We start from the raw sequence: 17,182 nt of genomic DNA on the forward strand, positions 1-17,182 counted from the left end.
AAAGCCATCTGCAGCATGTGTGGAGATGGAGCTTCTGTTCTCCTCTGCCTGGAGAGATGAGACCAGGTTGCTTTTCCCTGGTGCTCTGCGACTGTGGCTTGGTAAAGTGAACCTTGGGATACACTAAGCTGGGTGGCAAAGGTAAATTCATAATAGAAGTTGGCAAAAGGGGGAAAGAGAGCTCTAAATTAGGAGTAGGTCCCAGCCTGAAATGTGAGTGGGGCATTGAGGTAGGAGGAATAAAGGAAACACTATATATTAAACAAAGCAGCAGAAAATAGGACTATCAACACCCACAACAGAGATCTTCGAGGGAAGAATAAAAAACCTGACTATTCAGGCAAGACATAGTTAAGTGGCCCTTGTGCAAATGAGATCAATTTACCTGCTTCTTGGAAGAAATACCCTAGGCTCGTCCACAGTGTCATAGATGGGGCAATTCTCAAATTCTTAAAAATATAGTTGTCATCTTACTATATCTCCACTGGGGTGGTTGTTGCATAAGTGTATACATTTGTCAAAAATCATTGGTTATGGGGTAGAGTTCAAATAACATATTCTCCTTTATACAGTATGGTGGTAAATCTCATAATGGTGTTCTAAGAGCACTGCAAATTCTGAAAGTGCTTTAAATTGTCAGAGGAAAATTACATTTTAACTGGGTTGAATGAGAGGGAAGAACTTTTCCCTGGACTGAAGCCCTAGTTCCAAGAAAGCTGGGCATCTATGAACAAATCCCTTATCTCTCTGGTTTCAGCTTCTCATCTATAAAATAGGGATGGTCCTACTTGTCTACCTTATAGAAGTGTTTATGAGGTATGTTAAATGAACTTGAAAAGTCTGGGGCTTTGGCTAGAAATGAATAATAAAGATTTATTCAAGGGTCTTAGTACATGCAAACTGGGGACAGAGCTAGGCAAAAACCCAGAAGTGTTTCAAAGAAGAAAGAACAGTTCTTAGAGTAAAATGTACATTCTTGAGAATTATCAGTCCTGCATTCTTAGCCCTAAAATTGGTCCAGGACAGTTATCAGTCAGAGGTCAGGCAGTCTGGATATGGGAGCCTAGAGGGAGGAGGTAATCAGAGGGTTATCTGGACATCTAGCATATGCCCAGGTGTATGTCTAGGCATTAACACAGGGCTGGAAAGTTAAAAGAGTAAGTTAACTGTCTAGTGAACAAGAATAGGCTCTCCTCATGCTTCCACCTTCATAACATTAATAATTATAACAGGTTGCTTAAAGTGACTTCATTTTATATATTCCTTATCTTCACTAGATTTCCTCTGATACAGGGTTGTGAAAATTCTTACCCAGTTGCACTGTTGCTAAGCTCATCATTACCTATTTGCGTAATCTTTCCCTGTTTCTAGCTCTGACTTTTCAGTAGGGCTGTGAGCATCTCAGCGGGAATGGAGTCTGAACCTGCATCCAGAACCTAACACAGTTACCTGGCGTAGCGACTGGCTCTCGGACTGAAGCGTCGCTCTGGTGTAACTACGTTGAATTGAACTTCTTTGTAAATCAGTGATCAACGCTGGGGTTACTGAGAGAACCCTGAATAAAGGTATTTATTGCATATTGAAGCTATTATTCCTTAGTTCATGGTGCTAGTCCCCAGTTTTAACATATTCTCATTTTCCTACTTACACTATACAACTGTGGGAAGTTCTTTTCTCCACATTCATTGATTTAAAATATATCTAATATTTATGTATTTATCTCCCCTAGAAGTTTGGTTTCTTGACTTTCCTTTGCGATTGGCTGCATGTCTTCTTGATGTGATTGGTTAAAACATCTGCTCGTTACTTTCCCATGATCCGACGGAGGAAATGGAAAAAAAGAGTGTCTTCAATTCACGTTTTAGTGGCTCCGTTGTAGCGACGTACAGCAAAGGCTTTGGCACTTCAAAAATATGACTGGTTCTTATATCCGTCAGTCATGCTGCCGGAAACCAAGTCTATTTCCCTAGCTGTACCGGTGGGAGGGAGGGATTTATGGTAGGAGGGTTTTCATTGGTTCGGAGCGCTCCAGCTTACGAGTCTGTACCCACTCGGTTGCCGTGGTTGCAGGCCCGGCCCGCCCGCTAGCCCGCTGACAGTGAGGCACAAGGTGGAGGGAAGTGGGTCGGTTGGTCGTTCGGGAACGAGGCTCCAGCGGCCAGGTCCGCGCGGAGCTGTTGCCATGGCAGCCGCCGCCGGGGGCGCCGACAACGACCCGCGCTCAGGCCGCTCAAGCTCGGATGGCGAGTGCGCGGTGGCGCCGGAGTCGCTGACAGGCCCCGAGGGCCTCTTCTCCTTCGCCGACTTCGGGTCTGCGCTGGGCGGCGCCGCGGGCCTCTCGGGCCGGGCATCAGGCGGGGCCCAATCCCCACTGCGTTACCTCCACGTCCTGTGGCAGCAGGACTCGGAGCCCCGCGATGAGTTGCTCTGTAAGATCCCCGCCGGCAGGCTGAGGCGCGCCGCCAGGCCCCACCGCCGGTTCGGGCCCCTGGGCAAGGAGGTGCACGGTGAGCAGCGCGGGCGGCGGGGCGGGGCCGGCCCTCCGCCGGAACCAGCCCCTGACCTCTCCCCAGCCCCGGCAGTCTGGAGCCCTCCAACGTCCAATCTAAGGGCCCAGAGCGACCCCTGGTTCTCCTTTCAGTAGTAATTATTACGTGTAACTGCTGAGGACTGTGAATGTAAAGAAAGAAGAAAAACAAGTCTTTTTCTGCTCAGAGCCAGTCACCCAAGGTTTTTCACACAGTAATTCCCGAATAGAAACTTTTCATGACTCCAGGTGTTTATTAGTAGATAATAAAATGGAGTACTGGGAAATACTTTAACAATCAGGAGGCCAGAGCCTGTAGCCAAGTCCTACTAACTTGTTTTAATGCATAGACCTGGATTGGATTCCTCTACCTCATTTCTGCCTTAAGCAAACTATAAAATCTTTCAGCCTTAGTTTTCTCGCCTGTTAAATGAGTACAATACCTGCTTTACAGAGATTTTGTGAGAGTTAAGGTAATACATGTGTAGCCATTAATCTGCTTTTGCTTTGTGCCAAACACCGCTGTGATCATTTCTAATCCTCACAATAATAACTCATTGAGATCCAGATACTGATCCCATTTTATAGAGTTAGTAAATAGGCTTAGAGAAAAGTGCCTTGCTCCAAGTCACATAGCTAGAAAGTGGCTGCCCTGGTATTAGAACCCAGGTCTGCGAGACTCACACTCCTGCTCTGATAAGTCTATAGTATTTTCTTTACAGTTTGTGGATGACATGGAAACCAATGCCCTGAAAGATATAAGAATGGAGACTTTTAGGGTCCTTTCTAGTACTGCCTGTGTGATTCCACCCACATCTTAACAGTGTTACAAAGATTAAATGAGCCCTGGTTGGATAGCTCTGTTGGTTGGAGGGTCATCCCACTGCACAGAGGTTGCCAGTTTGATCCCCGGTCAGGGCACATGTGGAAACAGATTGATGTTTCTCTCTCTCTCTCTCTCCCTTCTCTCTCTAAAATCAATAAATTTAAAAAAAAAAATTAAATGAGAGCCCTGGCCAGATAGCTCAGTTGGTTTGATTATCATCCAGATATGAAATGGATTCCCAGTCAGGGCACATGCACGAACAGATCAATATTTCTGTCTTCCTCTCTACCTTCCTTTCTCTCTAAAATCAATGTTATAAAAAAAGATTAAATGATAATTTGACAGTGCCATATAATCCACAAAGTACTCTATGAAAGTAAGGAATCATTATATATCTGAGTTGCAATTTTTGACCATTTTTGTGATGACAAAGTCATTGTTTTTATTAATCTCTAATATGTATAGAAGTAGTGAGTGTCATTGTAGGAAAAAATGTTTCTGCTCAGGAATTAGAAAATTTAAATAAATCATTTGGGAATGGTCTATTTTGAATGAACATATAAGATTATCTATGTAGCCTGTTCACAGAGAGCTTTCATGTAAACATCTCATTTTGTCTTTGCAACTGGGCTCTCAGGACTGAGCTGGGTTAACTAACCTGCTCAAGTCACCCGACTACTATACATGGCAAAGTCAAGATCTGGCTCCAAAGGCCTTGGAGGATTTGCTACAGAATGTGTCTTTTGCACTAGTTGTGCCATATGTCAAGTTTCTCCTTATTCCCAGGGTAGTGTCTCTTGTATCCTGACACTTCTCTTTCTCTTTAGATGCTACAGTGGCTGAATGGTGGGTTAACTAGGAAGCCATCCATCCACATTCTCCTTCATCATGGCTACTGTTGTTGGTGGTGGTTTTTTAACTGGTATTCTCTTACTCTCTTCACAGCTCTGAAGAGGCTGAGGGACTCGGCCAATGCCAACGATGTGGAAACAGGTGAGTGTGCAAAGCGGATCCAGCTCCATGGGCTGATTTGGGAAGGAAAACTCAAGGTAACCACTACCTGGGAAGACAGTGCTTGAATTTAGTCAGCCTGATAGCTCACCCCATGGACCATGCTTACTGTAGTTATTGCAAAACTGCAGCCATCTTGCAGAAGCTATGTCTGGCTTACATGCTCCCTCTTCCCATGCTTCCCTGTCACTGTGAACTTTCTGATGTCTCAGTATTTGTCACCAGTGGGCTCCTTGATGGTGGGGACTAAGTCTGCTTTTGTATCCCTGACACCCAGCAGATTAGGAACTTTTGGAAACTTCTGGGTAATGGGAATGAACCGTCAGTTTTAGCTGCCAGGAGAGCTGCCATTTGCACAGAGCAACCACCTTCAGCTGCTCACCGAGGCTTTGTGGTAGTTGGGTCACTGGTTCTCAAACTTGTGTTTTGGCAGAAAATCTGGAAGACATGGGAGGCACTTCTAGCAGACATCCCTCTGTATTTTTGTCATTGCTCTCCAGCATTCACTAACTGATAGGGCAGTAGGAGTATCAAAGGACAAGTTAGAGGGAAAAAGTTTTAATTTTATCCACTGTCATAATTCTTTCTGTGAATCTGGGGAAAGTGGTATATTTGTTTCTATGGCTGCTGTAACAGATTACCACAAGCATGGTATAAAACAATACACATGCATTATCATTCAGTTCCCTGGGTTAGAAGTCCAAGAGGTCTCACCATCAGTGTACCATCAGGGTGCCTGCAGGGCTGTATTTCTTTTTGGAGGCTCTAGGTGAGAATCAGTTTCCCTGCCATTTCTGGCTTGTAGAAGCCATCCTTCTCCATCTTCAAATTCAGCAATAGTGGACTGAGTTCTCACACTGCTGTCTCTCGGGACCTCATAGCGGAAAAGGTTCTCTGATTTTAAGGACTCATGTTATTAAATTGAGCCTGAATAATCCAGGATAATATGCCTAGTTCTAGGTCTGTAACCTTAATCACATTTGCAAAGTCTATTTTGGGCGTGTAAGGTAACATATCCATAAATCCCAGGGATTAGCACGTGGCATCTTTGAAAGCTATTATTCTGCCTACCTCAAGTGCATATCATTCTGTTTTTGTGTGTGGTTAACAGATAGAATGTGAGCACGGATTTGGCCATGGGGTAAGAGAGCCCATGTACAGCAGGTGTGGAGAGGAAGTTTACATCAGGAGCTGGGGTGTTGCACTGTGGGCCTTTAAATTCTACCCTTATTCCTTTTGTCTCTTTTCCACAAACTTTAATATTTTGGAATATTTGGACAGCAATCTAGATAGCTTTTCAAGGAAAAATGATAAGTGTTCTCTTTTTAATATCTCTAGTGTGTGACCAAAGAATATTTTCATTATATTTCCCTTCTAGAACCTATGCTTTGTCTACTCTAAAGGGCTGCCTCCTGGGAGCAAAGTAAGCCTCCACCAACAGCTTGGCAGCTGTGTACACTGGAGTGGATGTGCATCCTTCCACAGAAAGTCTAGTTCATCTTGAATCAGGTGTTCACATGGTGGTTTTATTATTTTGATAGAAAGGATGTAATTTTCCACTCAGAGCCTCTGACACACCCATTTTCAAGCCTAAATGGCCTTTAGCTTTATGAGGCTCTTAAAGGTCTCTGATGGTGAAAGTAGCTACAGGATTAGCTTCTTCACTCCTTTTCTTTTGTGGTTAACATTTTGTTTTAATATACGTACTTAAAATGTTTTGGAAATTAGAGAAATATACAAGTAAAACATCCAGCCTGACCTGTGGTGATTCAGTGGATAAAGCATTGACCTGGAACACTGCGGTCATAGGTTTGAAACCTTGGGCTTACCTGGTCAAGGCACACATGGGAGTTGATGCTTCCTGCTCCTCTCCTCTCTCTCTCTCTCTCTCTCTCTCTCTCTCCCCCTCTCTCTCCCCCCCCCCTCCTCTCTAAAATTAATAAAATCTTTAAAAACAAAAATTCCATAATGTCAGTAGAGGAACTGATCTCCATTACTGTTTTGGTGAATATCCTTCCAGTTCTTCCTGTGAGAGGAGCTTTCTTTATGGGTTTGCACACTTTTGTAGCCCACATAATTTTTGGTATATCACTAATATTTTTAATAGTCTTTGTAACTGTTTATTTTTCAAAATGGAAGCATCATTTCTATTTATAGAATGAATACATGACTAGGATTTTTCTAAAGCTTATAAAGTAAAAAGCAATAAACACTTTATAATTTCATTCCCCAGTTATAATCACAGTATTTCATGGATGCACACTAGCCTATAAAGGGAGAAAAAAATTGACTTAGTCATATATTTGCTCATTGGTATTTCATTTTTAAGATAATTTTCCAGGTATAGAATTATTATATCAAAGGGTATGCATATGTTGATGGCTTCTGATGGATGTTGCTAAAATACTTTCCAAAGACTATAACTGCACAAATCACAAAATAGAACCAGCTACTTTAGCTTTCCGTACCTCTTTGATCCTGTCCAATTTTGGTGATCGTACTGATGAACACTGAGAGAGCCCGACGCTCTTTTATTTCTCCTCTACTCTCACAAACATTTTCCTTCCTTCAGTCAGTCAGCCAGCAGCATTCATTGGGTAAGACAAGTAATGTCTTGGTTCGAGGCATTAAGATAAACAAAACAAAAACCCTATAATATAGTTGGAAAAGAAGACTATTAAAGTGATACCATTTCTAAGACAAAACTCTCCCTGAAACTGAAGTTTTATGCTTAACAAAAGAGGTGTAAGTTCTGGAGCCAGAGAAGCCTTAGTTTATATCCCAGCTTTGCCAAAAGTAGATAGGGTGAATGTGGCTTGGAGTCGTCACATGAGTTCTCTGGGCTGGAGTCTCCTGGTCTATAAAATGGACATGGTACCTAGCTGGGTGGCCAAGGGGCTTAGCCAGTGTGCAGAAGCAATTACTCTAAAACAGCATAGCATGTTAATAGTAAAGTAGCAGGATGAACAGGGCACTAAGATGCAGGAGAGGAGTGGCTAATCAGCTTGAAGAGACGGGAAAGAGTCATAGAAGAAGAGATAGTTGGTCTTTGTCCAGAAGGACTCAAGTTCTTGAGAGATTTGCTGAAGCAGATGAAATGTCGCTTGCCTTGAAATGATGTTTGGCAGCAATTTCTACATTTCAGTTGAACAAGTATATGTAATACATAATGCCTCACATTTTATAATGGCTCCATACTTTTCAAGGGAATCTCACATCCATTATTCTCATCACTGCAGCTCTGGAGCTTGGCAAAGCAGATATTACTCCAATTTGCTGGTGAATCAGGGCCTGAATCTGGACCTTCTCACTCCCAGTTCAGCTCTTCCCACTGCCCCATGCTATTGGCAACGTACACCTTTAGTTTTAGCTCAGCTTAGCCTGCGGTTTAGTCTGTGACTCCAGAACCTGGTGCTCTGTCCACTCTAAAGTGCTGCCTCCTGAGAGCAAAGTAAGCATCGACCAACAGCTTGGGCAGCTGTGTATCCAAATTCAGGTGGTAGCTGGGGCCACAGTCTGTGCCGGGGATTTCCCTGACTCTAGAATTCCTGACTCTGAGGGCCAGGATCCTTTGACAATGTTCTATCCCTAGACAAGTAGTTTGAACACCCAGAATCCTTAGAAGTCAGTTGTGCCCTCAGGAGAACAAGTCCGTTGTTATAGCAGTCCCCATGGGGCAAGCATCCAGGAAGTACTAACTCTCCCCTGCATTATGAATGCCTTGCCTGGAAGAGTCCCTGAGCATCCCTCCCCATTCCCTAGGGACTGCAGCTTAGCTAACACTGTCACTCTTTCCCCTTGCCTCCCTGTGTCTTGGTGGTGTCAGTGCAGCAGCTGCTGGAAGATGGTGCAGATCCCTGTGCAGCAGATGACAAGGGTCGCACAGCTCTACACTTCGCCTCCTGCAATGGCAATGACCAGATTGGTGAGTCCTCGGTGGTGCAGGAGGTGGGGGGCATGGCATAGCATCTTTACAGAGGCGCTGGAGAAAATCTGCACAGCCAGGGGCGGTGCCCTCTCCTCTCACTCTCTGAGCCTGTGGCTCTGGCGCTGGCAAACTGAGGAAGGGGTTAACCTGGGGGAAGAATGTGATTGCCTCCAGGGTTGGGACCAGTCCTTCAAGACATTCAAGCCATATTTACTCGGTGCCAAGGGCAGCAGCGGGGCAGCCTCTTTTTAGGAGTCTTTTTAGGGTATGGTATAGCTATACACAGTGAACTTTATGTGTACCCTAGTATAACCACCACCTGGATCAAGACAGTATATTTTCAGGACCTCAGAGCCTGACTGCCCCTCCCAGTCCTTACTTCCATGTGGATCTTGTTCATCGTAGATTAGTTTTGCCTGTTCTTGAATTTTACATAAATGGAGGCATACAGTATGCACTCTTTTGTTTCTTGATTTCTTTCACTCTAAATTATATACTTGATATTTATTTCTGAATGTGTTCTTTCTTATTGCTGGATAGTATTTCATTGTGTGATGGATGGCAATTCACCCATTCTACTGTCGATGGACATTTGTATTATTTCCAGGTTGAGACTATTATGAATAAAGCTGCTGTGAATATTCTTATACATGTGGCTTGGTGGATATAAGCACTTACGTACATTAGATATAAACCCAGGAATGGGGTTGCTGGGTCACTAGGTACACATATATTTAGCTTTAGTAGGTACTGCCAAACTTCTTCCAAGGTGGTTGTACCAATATACACTCCCACCAGCATTATAAGAATGTTCCGAATACTTTCACATCTTTGCCAGTACTTGGTATTATCTTTTTTGAATTTTCACCATTTTGGTATAGTAGTATCTCGTTGTGGTTTAGTTTGTGTTTCTCTGACAGCCAGTGATGTTGAGCACATCTTCCATGTATGCATTGGCCATTTTTATATCCTCTTTTGTGGAGTTCCTGTTTGAATCTTTTGTCTATTTTTTAAAACAAATTGCCTATCTTTTATTGATTTATAGAAATTCTTTACATATTCTGGTTGCAAGTCATTTATCAAATATAAATAACTTATCTTTCCTGAGCTTGCCTTTTTGTTCTCTGAATGGTGTCTTTTGATGAATACAAGTTCTTTTACATTTTTTTTTCTTTTTTGTATTTTTCTGAAGCTGGAAACGGGGAGAGACAGTCAGACAGACTCCCGCATGCGCCCGACCGGGATCCACCCGGCACGCCCACCAGGGGCAACGCTCTGCCCACCAGGGGGCGATGCTCTGCCCCTCCAGGGCGTCGCTCTGTTGTGACCAGAGCCACTCTCGCACCTGGGGCGGAGGCCAAGGAGCCATCCCCAGTGCCCGGGCCATCTTTGCTCCAATGGAGCCTCGGCTGCGGGAGGGAAAGAGAGAGAAAGAGAGGAAGGAGAGGGGGACAGGCGGAGAAGCAAATGGGCGCTTCTCCTGTGTGCCCTGGCCGGGAATCAAACCTGGGACTTCTGCACGCCAGGCCGACGCTCTACCACTGAGCCAACCATCCAGGGCAAGTTCTTTTACATTTTAATGAATTTATCAATCTTTTCTTTTTTGTGATATTTTTTTACCTATTTAAGAAATCTTTGCCTGACCAAGCGGTGGCGCAGTGGATAGAGCAGAGGACGCAGAGGACCCAGGTTTGAAACCCTGAGGTCGCTGGCTTGAGCATGGGCTCATCAGGTTTGAGCACGGGCTCACCAGCTTGAGCACGGGGTTGCTGGCTTGAGTGTGGGATCATAGATATGACCCCATGGTCGCTGGCTTTAGCCCAAAGGTCACTGGCTTGAGCCCAAGGTCACTGGCTTCAGCAAAGGGCCACTCGCTCTGCTGTAGCCCCCCACACACACACACACCGTCAAGGCACATATGAGAAAGCAATCACTGAACAACTAAGGAGCTGCATGCAACATAGAATTGATGCTTCTCATCTCTCTCTCTTCCTGTCTGTCCCTATCTGTTCCTCTCTCTGACTCTCTCTGTCTCTTGTCAAAAAGTAAATAAAATATTTGCCTATCTGAAGGTCACTGTCCTGTTTTCTTCTAGAAGCCTGACTGAGCTTTCACTTTGAGGTCTGTGGTCCCTCTGAATTAGTTTCTGTATGTGGTGTGACATTCAGCCTGGCCCCGCTGAGTTAGTCTGCCTGCACATCCATTTGGGTAACTGAGGAACCCTCATGTTACCACAGCCACCCTTGAGGTGGCCTGGAGACCCTCAGGGAAGGGATTCTCAGCACCATCTGCTCTTCTAATTCCCAATGTGGCACTTGGCTGTGAAAGGAGCAGAACATGCCCCTGAGAAGCTTCCCCAGCAGCCACTACTGTTGGAAGAACTTCCTTTAACCCTTAAAATCTCATAACTCCTGCGTAGACCAGAAGGCCCTCCTGGAATCCTCAGTTCCTAACCCTCAGAGTCCTGCACATGAACTCTGTGAGAGAGTGAGTGAATGAAACAACATAAGGAACCATGTTTAGTTTCAGTGTCCACACTTTTAAGTGAACCACTTTAGCTAGGTTAGGGTCCAATCCACAGAAGCCTCTGACAGCTCCTCTTGGGTATTCCCATTTCTAGTGCAGCTGCTCCTGGACCACGGAGCTGATCCCAACCAGCGAGATGGGCTGGGCAACACACCACTGCACCTGGGTAAGTGTCTGAAAAGCTGCCAAGACACCCTTCTCTGCAGCACAGGTAGGCTCCTTTGATGAAGAGCCTGGGGCCCTGCAGGCTCCCAGCAGGATCCCTTATCATCTAGGGAGAGCCTCAGCCCCCACCTGTGTACATGGACTTCCCAGTCGACCACTAGTTGGCTGTGCCCTGAGAAGAGCTGACTTAGCAACCTAAACTGACTCAGTGGCAGCTCGGTTAGGGAAGGAAACCTGCAACAGGTTCCTGCCCTGTGGCTGACTCACACCACAGCTCACGGTGAGGCAGCTACCATCTCCAAGCCTCAGTTTCCCCAGAGGGAGCTGGACTTGATTGCTGAGTCCTGATGAGTTGCTGCCTTGGTGATACCTTCTTAGGAGGTGTAACCTGACACAGGCACACTCGGAAACACAGTCCTGCTCCCTCCAGCGGGTACACAGGGCCAAACCTCAATCCCTGTTCTTCTTCCTCAGCGGCCTGCACCAACCACGTCCCTGTCATCACCACACTGCTACGAGGAGGTATGTGGTGCCTTCCCCTTCTCCTTCACACTCACCCCCCTCCCACAGTGCTCACCTCTGCTTGTTCCCACAGGGGCCCGTGTCGATGCCCTGGACCGAGCTGGCCGCACACCCCTGCATCTGGCCAAGTCAAAGCTGAACATCCTGCAGGAAGGCCACTCCCAATGCCTGGAGGCCGTGCGGCTGGAGGTGAAGCAGGTGAGCACCCCTCTAGTGCTGAGCCCACGGCACCAAGCAAGTGTTACACAGGTGGTGCCCGCGCCGCACAGGTGCTGCCCTCGCCACAGACACTCCCACCTCCTGCACCAGGGCTCCCAGGCCATTTCACAGTGACTCCAGTTGGTACCTGCCACTGTGCCTCCTGGCAGCAGCGTCAGCCACTTTGGGCTTCCTAGCTAGGACTGCTCAGCCCAGCCCGCCCTCGTTTCAGATCATCCAGATGCTGAGGGAGTACCTGGAGCGCCTGGGGCGGCACGAGCAGCGGGAACGGCTGGATGACCTGTGCACCCGCCTCCAGATGACAAGCACCAGGGAGCAGGTGAGCGGTGGCCGCAGAGCAAGCCATCGCGCTCTGATGCAGACAGACCCTCACCGCAGAACAAGGCTGCAGCTGTGGGTTTGCACGCCACTGTGAACCTCAAAGCCTCTGTCCACTTCCTTTGAAGCTGCTAGTGTTCCTTCTCTCTGGGATGGTCTAAGACCCCTGCTTTCGAGGATTAACCCTTGGACAGCCATTCCATAGTCACAGGGAAGCCACCATATGCCTTGGGAAGAGACAATACCTGGCTGCCCAGCCTGTGGTATTGGAAAGGAGACCTAGGGGCCCAGGTGCCTAGGCCTGTCCTTGCACCCTATTACAGAGCCTCACTTTTGTCCTGCAGGTGGATGAGGTGACCGACCTCCTGGCCAGCTTCACCTCCCTCAGTTTGCAGATGCAAAACATGGAGAAGAGGTAGCAAGAGGGACTCCCTGCTTCCTGCCCTGCCCCTGCCCATTCTGCCCGCCTAGTCTCTCATTACAAAGAAAAGCCTGATGCCTGGGACTTTAGAGCTCTACTTATCTGGGATGCCCTCGCCCCCACCCCCTGATGCTGTGGCCAGAGATGCTGTCCTGCCAACCTAGAGCCTCTCCCAGTCGTGTCTGTGTTGTGTCTGGGCTGGGACCACCGTCTCCTGCTTCCTCCTGACTCCCACATCACTGCAGCCACGCCTCTGCTCTGACCAACATGCGCTGTCCCAGCAGGGCTCATTTGTCCCATGGTCTCCCTGGCACCCTCAGCAGGCCCAGACCCTTCTCTGTGTCCCTTCCCGGTCATGGCTTTGTTGCAGCCAGCAGAGTGTGGAATTGGGCAGGCGCCCTCGGGCCTAGGAGGTTTCTTTGCTATCCCTGCACCTCTCACCAGCACTTCGATTTAGACTTGGCACTGGACTTTCAAGGAGACATTGCAGTGAGTGGTTGGAAGGGGAGGTTTGGGCTGGTCAAGCCTAGACCTTAGAACTACGAGTTTGAAAAGAACCCTGCTGAACCCAAAGCAGAAGCTCCTCACCCTTTTTCTGCCCATCACTTAAGCAGCAAGAGGGCAGAGCAGTTCTGCAGCCTAGTTGAGGTAGGCTGAATAGTGGCCCCAAGATGTCCATGTTCTCATGCCAAGAATTTATGAATGTGACCTCATATGGCAAAAGGGACTTTGCAGATGTCATAAATTAAGGATTTTTGACAAGGTGATTATCCTGGATTATGCAGGTAGACCAGATGTAATCACAAGGATCCTTATGAGAAGGAAACAGATCAGAGAGGAATTAGTAGGTACAGTGAAGGAGACAAGAAGCTGGAGTCATGTGAGGAGGGGGTCACGAACCAAGGAATACAGGTGGCCTCCACCAGTTAGAAAAGGCAAGGAAATGGGTTCTCCCCTCAGAACTTCCAGAAAGAACCAGCCCTGCCGACATCATGACTTTAGCCCAGTCAGTCTGATTTTAGAATTCTGACCATCCAAACTGTAAGAATAAATTTGTGTTGTTTAAAGCCAGTAAGTCTGTGGTAATTTGTTGCAGCAGCAATGGGAAACATATACTAGAAAAGGCTCAAAACTCACTAGAGAGGAGGCACTACGCCCACTCCCGCAGGAGCAGACGTTCCCTTTGTTGTAGGCCATGGACACACAAAAGCCAGCTGCCCCTCGTGGCAGGGGTCGCCACAGAGGGAAGACCAAAGGGAAGGCACTGCCTCTCTAAGGAGGCATCTGACTACAGAGTAAAGACAAACCTGTTCCGGGTCATCAGTCATGTTCACTCTGGCTCTGCCTAAATTTTACTCTCACCAAATTGAAATCCTAACTACTTTTCAGAGGAGGAGAGCTTGTTCCCCAAGTCCCAGCTTGATCAGATCTGAATTAAACTCATGGAACCCAGCTGCTCTCCAGACCCAGAAGAAAAAAGGGTCTCTGTGGGTATGAGACCCCTGTGAGGGGAAGCCGAAAGCTCCACCAGGTAGGCAGGGTTGGGAGGGAGTGTTGTGGTGGCCCCAAGAGTGGGCGAGGGGGGCAGAGGAAGCAGTAAGCTGTCTCCATGGAACTCGGATTCCTGCTGCGGTGAGTGAGCTGGCTGCCTGGGCTGTGGTCACAGTGAGCTGAGGAGCGAGTGGGAGAGGGATGAGGGATGGGATGGCTTTTCTCCCTTTCTCTCCATGTTATTAACCCTCCAAGTGAGCCTGCCCACTCAGGCCCAGAGGCCTTGTTGAGCTTCCCTTCCTGCAGGTACTCTGCTAGGCTCCGTGCCTAGACACAGTTCCCTTTGGCCATAGTCCCAGTGATGGGGTTGGGAAGAGAAGAGTCCTGGTCAGTGGAGAGGCAGGGGACTGAGGGAGTGGACTTCAAACAGGCAGGCCCCTTCTCTTGGGACCTGCTTCTCTGGGCCTCCCCCTGCCACACCTTCAGGGCTGATCACCCTGGAGAAAGCTGAGGCAGGGTTTCTCAACCTCAGGTCTAAGGGGTTCATTTAACAGGCCCTTGATGTATGAAGCCCCTGACACAATATAAGATTTTGTATGGAGAGTGCATGTGTGTTTCTGATAAAAGGCTCCACAGCTTTCATCCTCAGCAGGGTCCACACTCAAAAAAACATTAGGGGGGGGATGGGGTGAAGAAGGAGAGAGGGGTTAGGGGAGGAGAGGGGCACAAAGGAAACCAGATAGAAGGTGACAGAAGACAATTTAACTTTGGGGGAGGGGTATACAGCACAATCAAATGTCAAAATAATCTAGAGATATTTTCTCTCAACATATGTACCCTGATTTATCAATGTCACTGCATTAAATTTAATTAAAAAAAAAAATTTTAATTTCAAAAACAAAAACAAAAAACATTAGGGCCTGACCAGGCGGTGGCACAGTGGATAGAGTGTCGGACTGGGATGCCGAGAACCCAGGTTCCAGACCCCGAGATCACCAGCTTTAGCGCGGGCTCATCTGGTTTGAGCAACCAGCTTGGACCCAAGGTCGCTGGCTCAAGCAGGGGGTTTACTCAGTCTGCTGAAGGCCCGCAGTCAAGGCACATATGGGAGGGCAGTCAATGAACAACTAAGGTGTCGCAATGCGCAATGAAAGGCTAATGATCGATGCTTCTCATCTCTCTGTTCCTGTGTCTGTCCCTGTCTATCCCTCTCTCTGACTCTCTGTCTCTGTTAACAAATAAAAAAATTACTTTAAAAAAAACATGGTAGGATCTCTTGCTGTAGAGCTTTGGGAGTGGCTAGGTAAGGGATGTATCAAGGTCATCCTGGGGACTGCCTGGGCCCTTCTGGGACAGATAATCCCCTCGGGCAGGCTGCTTTGTACTGGCAAAGCTGAGGTGGGGGTGGTGCTGAGAATCTGTGAAGCTGTGCTGAGATGACTGTGTGTTTCCAGGACAACCTGACACAGAATCACTGGCTAACACAACAAGTCCTTGGCCTGGACCAACCCGTCCCCATCTGAAAATCAACATCCTCCATTCTGGTGGTTGCCGCCTGTACCCTGGCCCTGTAGCCAAATAACCATGGGAACAGGCTGCTGGGGGCAAGTGAAGAGGTCATTGTCTACTCCCTCCCTGGCCATGTGGACAGTGAACAAAGGGCTTGACAGATGAAGGTGGCTTATAGGCCCGTCATCGAACACTTGCTAGACAGTGAGGCAGCTAGACAATCTGTCTCGCCCCATATCCAACCAGGATTTATCCTACAATCCCAAATCTGGGAAGAGCCAGCCAGTTCAAGTCAGCCCGACCCTGGAGTGAGTCAGAAAGCACACAAGTAGGCTGGGCAGGGGCAGGAGCAGGAACTTCACAGGGTTGCCTGCACAGAGTAAGCTCTGTTACTTGCTGCTCTGGGAATTCCTGAGTTTGTGGAGTGAAGCCCAGAAGGGAGTGGTGGGGGATACAGGAAGAAAAATCCATCTTTCTTGATTTCAGCTCTGGAAGTCCCTTGCTTTATACCTCACCTTATTCATGTTAGAAATACTAAGCACTTGCTGTGCACTAGGCACTGTTCTAGGTGGGAATGCAGCAGAAACAAAAGAACAAAATCGCTGTGTGACATGGTCCATGGCGAATTATGGGAAGTGCTTGGAGAAGAATAATCACAGGTTCTCACAACCATCCTGTGAGGTAACTGGCTTGCTGCTGCCTTTGATAGGTGAAAAAATGCAGATTTGCCAGGGTGACCCAGCCAGGCAGCTAGACTGGAACCTCGATCCACCCCCAAGCCTGTGTGGTTTCCACCTGGCCTGAAATTAAAACCTTCTTGGAAGCAGTGTCCTAAAACGAAGGGCAGTGACATTTGTTGAGCTCCTACTGTGTACAGGCAGGCCCTTCATATAAGCCCTTTGATTTAGTGTTTGCAATAAAATGTGAGGTAGCCAACAGTATTGCTCCCACTATTTTATAGACGTGGAAAATTGAGGCTCAGAGAAAGAAACTTGTTTGAGGTCCAATAGCTAGATTTCGTCCAGGTTTAGCATAATTTCTACAAAAGTTTCCAAAGTGCCGACATCTCCAGTGGCCCCAGGACCCAGTTGGTAGGAATCCATGGACCTTACTGAGCAAGTCTCTCTGTGACCAGCCTCAGGTACAGGACGGTCTGGCCCTTTCCTCACTTAGCACAGGATACAGTGTGCTTGGTGGATAAGACATGTATCTGGTCACCTGGGAGAAGAGAAAGGACAGCATGAGGCAATGGGGCTGAGCTGAGTCTGGAATGGTCATTGCTAATTTTTGGTGGCTGCCTCCACTATTAACAGGCCTCCAGAGGTGGTCTGAGAGCTGGCTGTGGGACCAGGAGGGTGACTAGCTGGCCAGAGAGGAAGGTACAACCAGGCTACAGAAGTCCTGAGGTCTGAAGGTGGCAGAAACCAGATGAGGCAGGCTGTCACCTCGATCTGGAGGTAAGATGTGTCCTTACTCTGAGCAGACACCATGAGCTCTGGGGAAAAGCCCCTCTGGAAGAAAGCCTCTGCCCCCACCAGAGCTGCCTGCTCCCCAGACTGCTTCAGATGCTGAACCCAAGCCCACATGAGGAGGTCGGGAAGCTGGACTGATACCTAGGTAATACCAACAAAGACCCTGGCTCCCCACCAGCTGTGGAGCCCAAAGAGCATTACAGTCCAAATGCCCAGATGCTGGCTCACCAACAGCCGACACCAAGGC

The 17,182-nt window shown here is 47.6% G+C and overlaps 1 protein-coding gene across 2 annotated transcripts; it reads left to right on the top strand.

Annotated features, from left to right (window-relative positions):
* Positions 1–370: 370 nt before the first annotated feature.
* ANKRD54 (ankyrin repeat domain 54) lies at positions 371–13,538 on the top strand. 2 transcript variants are annotated; one of them, XM_066258569.1, is made up of 8 exons: positions 371–2,507; positions 4,299–4,346; positions 8,191–8,289; positions 10,913–10,984; positions 11,458–11,505; positions 11,579–11,703; positions 11,936–12,043; positions 12,387–13,538. In XM_066258569.1, the coding sequence occupies exons 1-8, from the start codon at positions 2,183–2,185 to the stop codon at positions 12,459–12,461; spliced, it is 900 nt and encodes a 299-aa protein (XP_066114666.1). In that variant the 5' UTR covers positions 371–2,182; the 3' UTR covers positions 12,462–13,538. The 2 variants fall into 2 exon arrangements, with proteins under 2 accessions (XP_066114666.1, XP_066114677.1); XM_066258580.1 differs by having other exon boundaries at positions 2,368–2,507; positions 8,196–8,289.
* Positions 13,539–17,182: the final 3,644 nt, after the last annotated feature.

Source organism: Saccopteryx bilineata, chromosome 1 (genome assembly GCF_036850765.1).
Source record: "Saccopteryx bilineata isolate mSacBil1 chromosome 1, mSacBil1_pri_phased_curated, whole genome shotgun sequence".
NCBI lineage: Eukaryota > Metazoa > Chordata > Mammalia > Chiroptera > Emballonuridae > Saccopteryx > Saccopteryx bilineata.

Bases quoted from the DNA above. Each gene is read 5' to 3' on its own strand.
- ANKRD54 (XM_066258569.1), top strand. From the start codon at position 2,183: ATGGCAGCCGCCGCCGGGGGCGCCGACAACGACCCGCGCTCAGGCCGC. The intron at 4,347-8,190 runs GTGAGTGTGCAA...TGGTGGTGTCAG, and splicing joins TGCCAACGATGTGGAAACAG to TGCAGCAGCTGCTGGAAGAT. The intron at 10,985-11,457 runs GTAAGTGTCTGA...CTTCTTCCTCAG, and splicing joins CAACACACCACTGCACCTGG to CGGCCTGCACCAACCACGTC.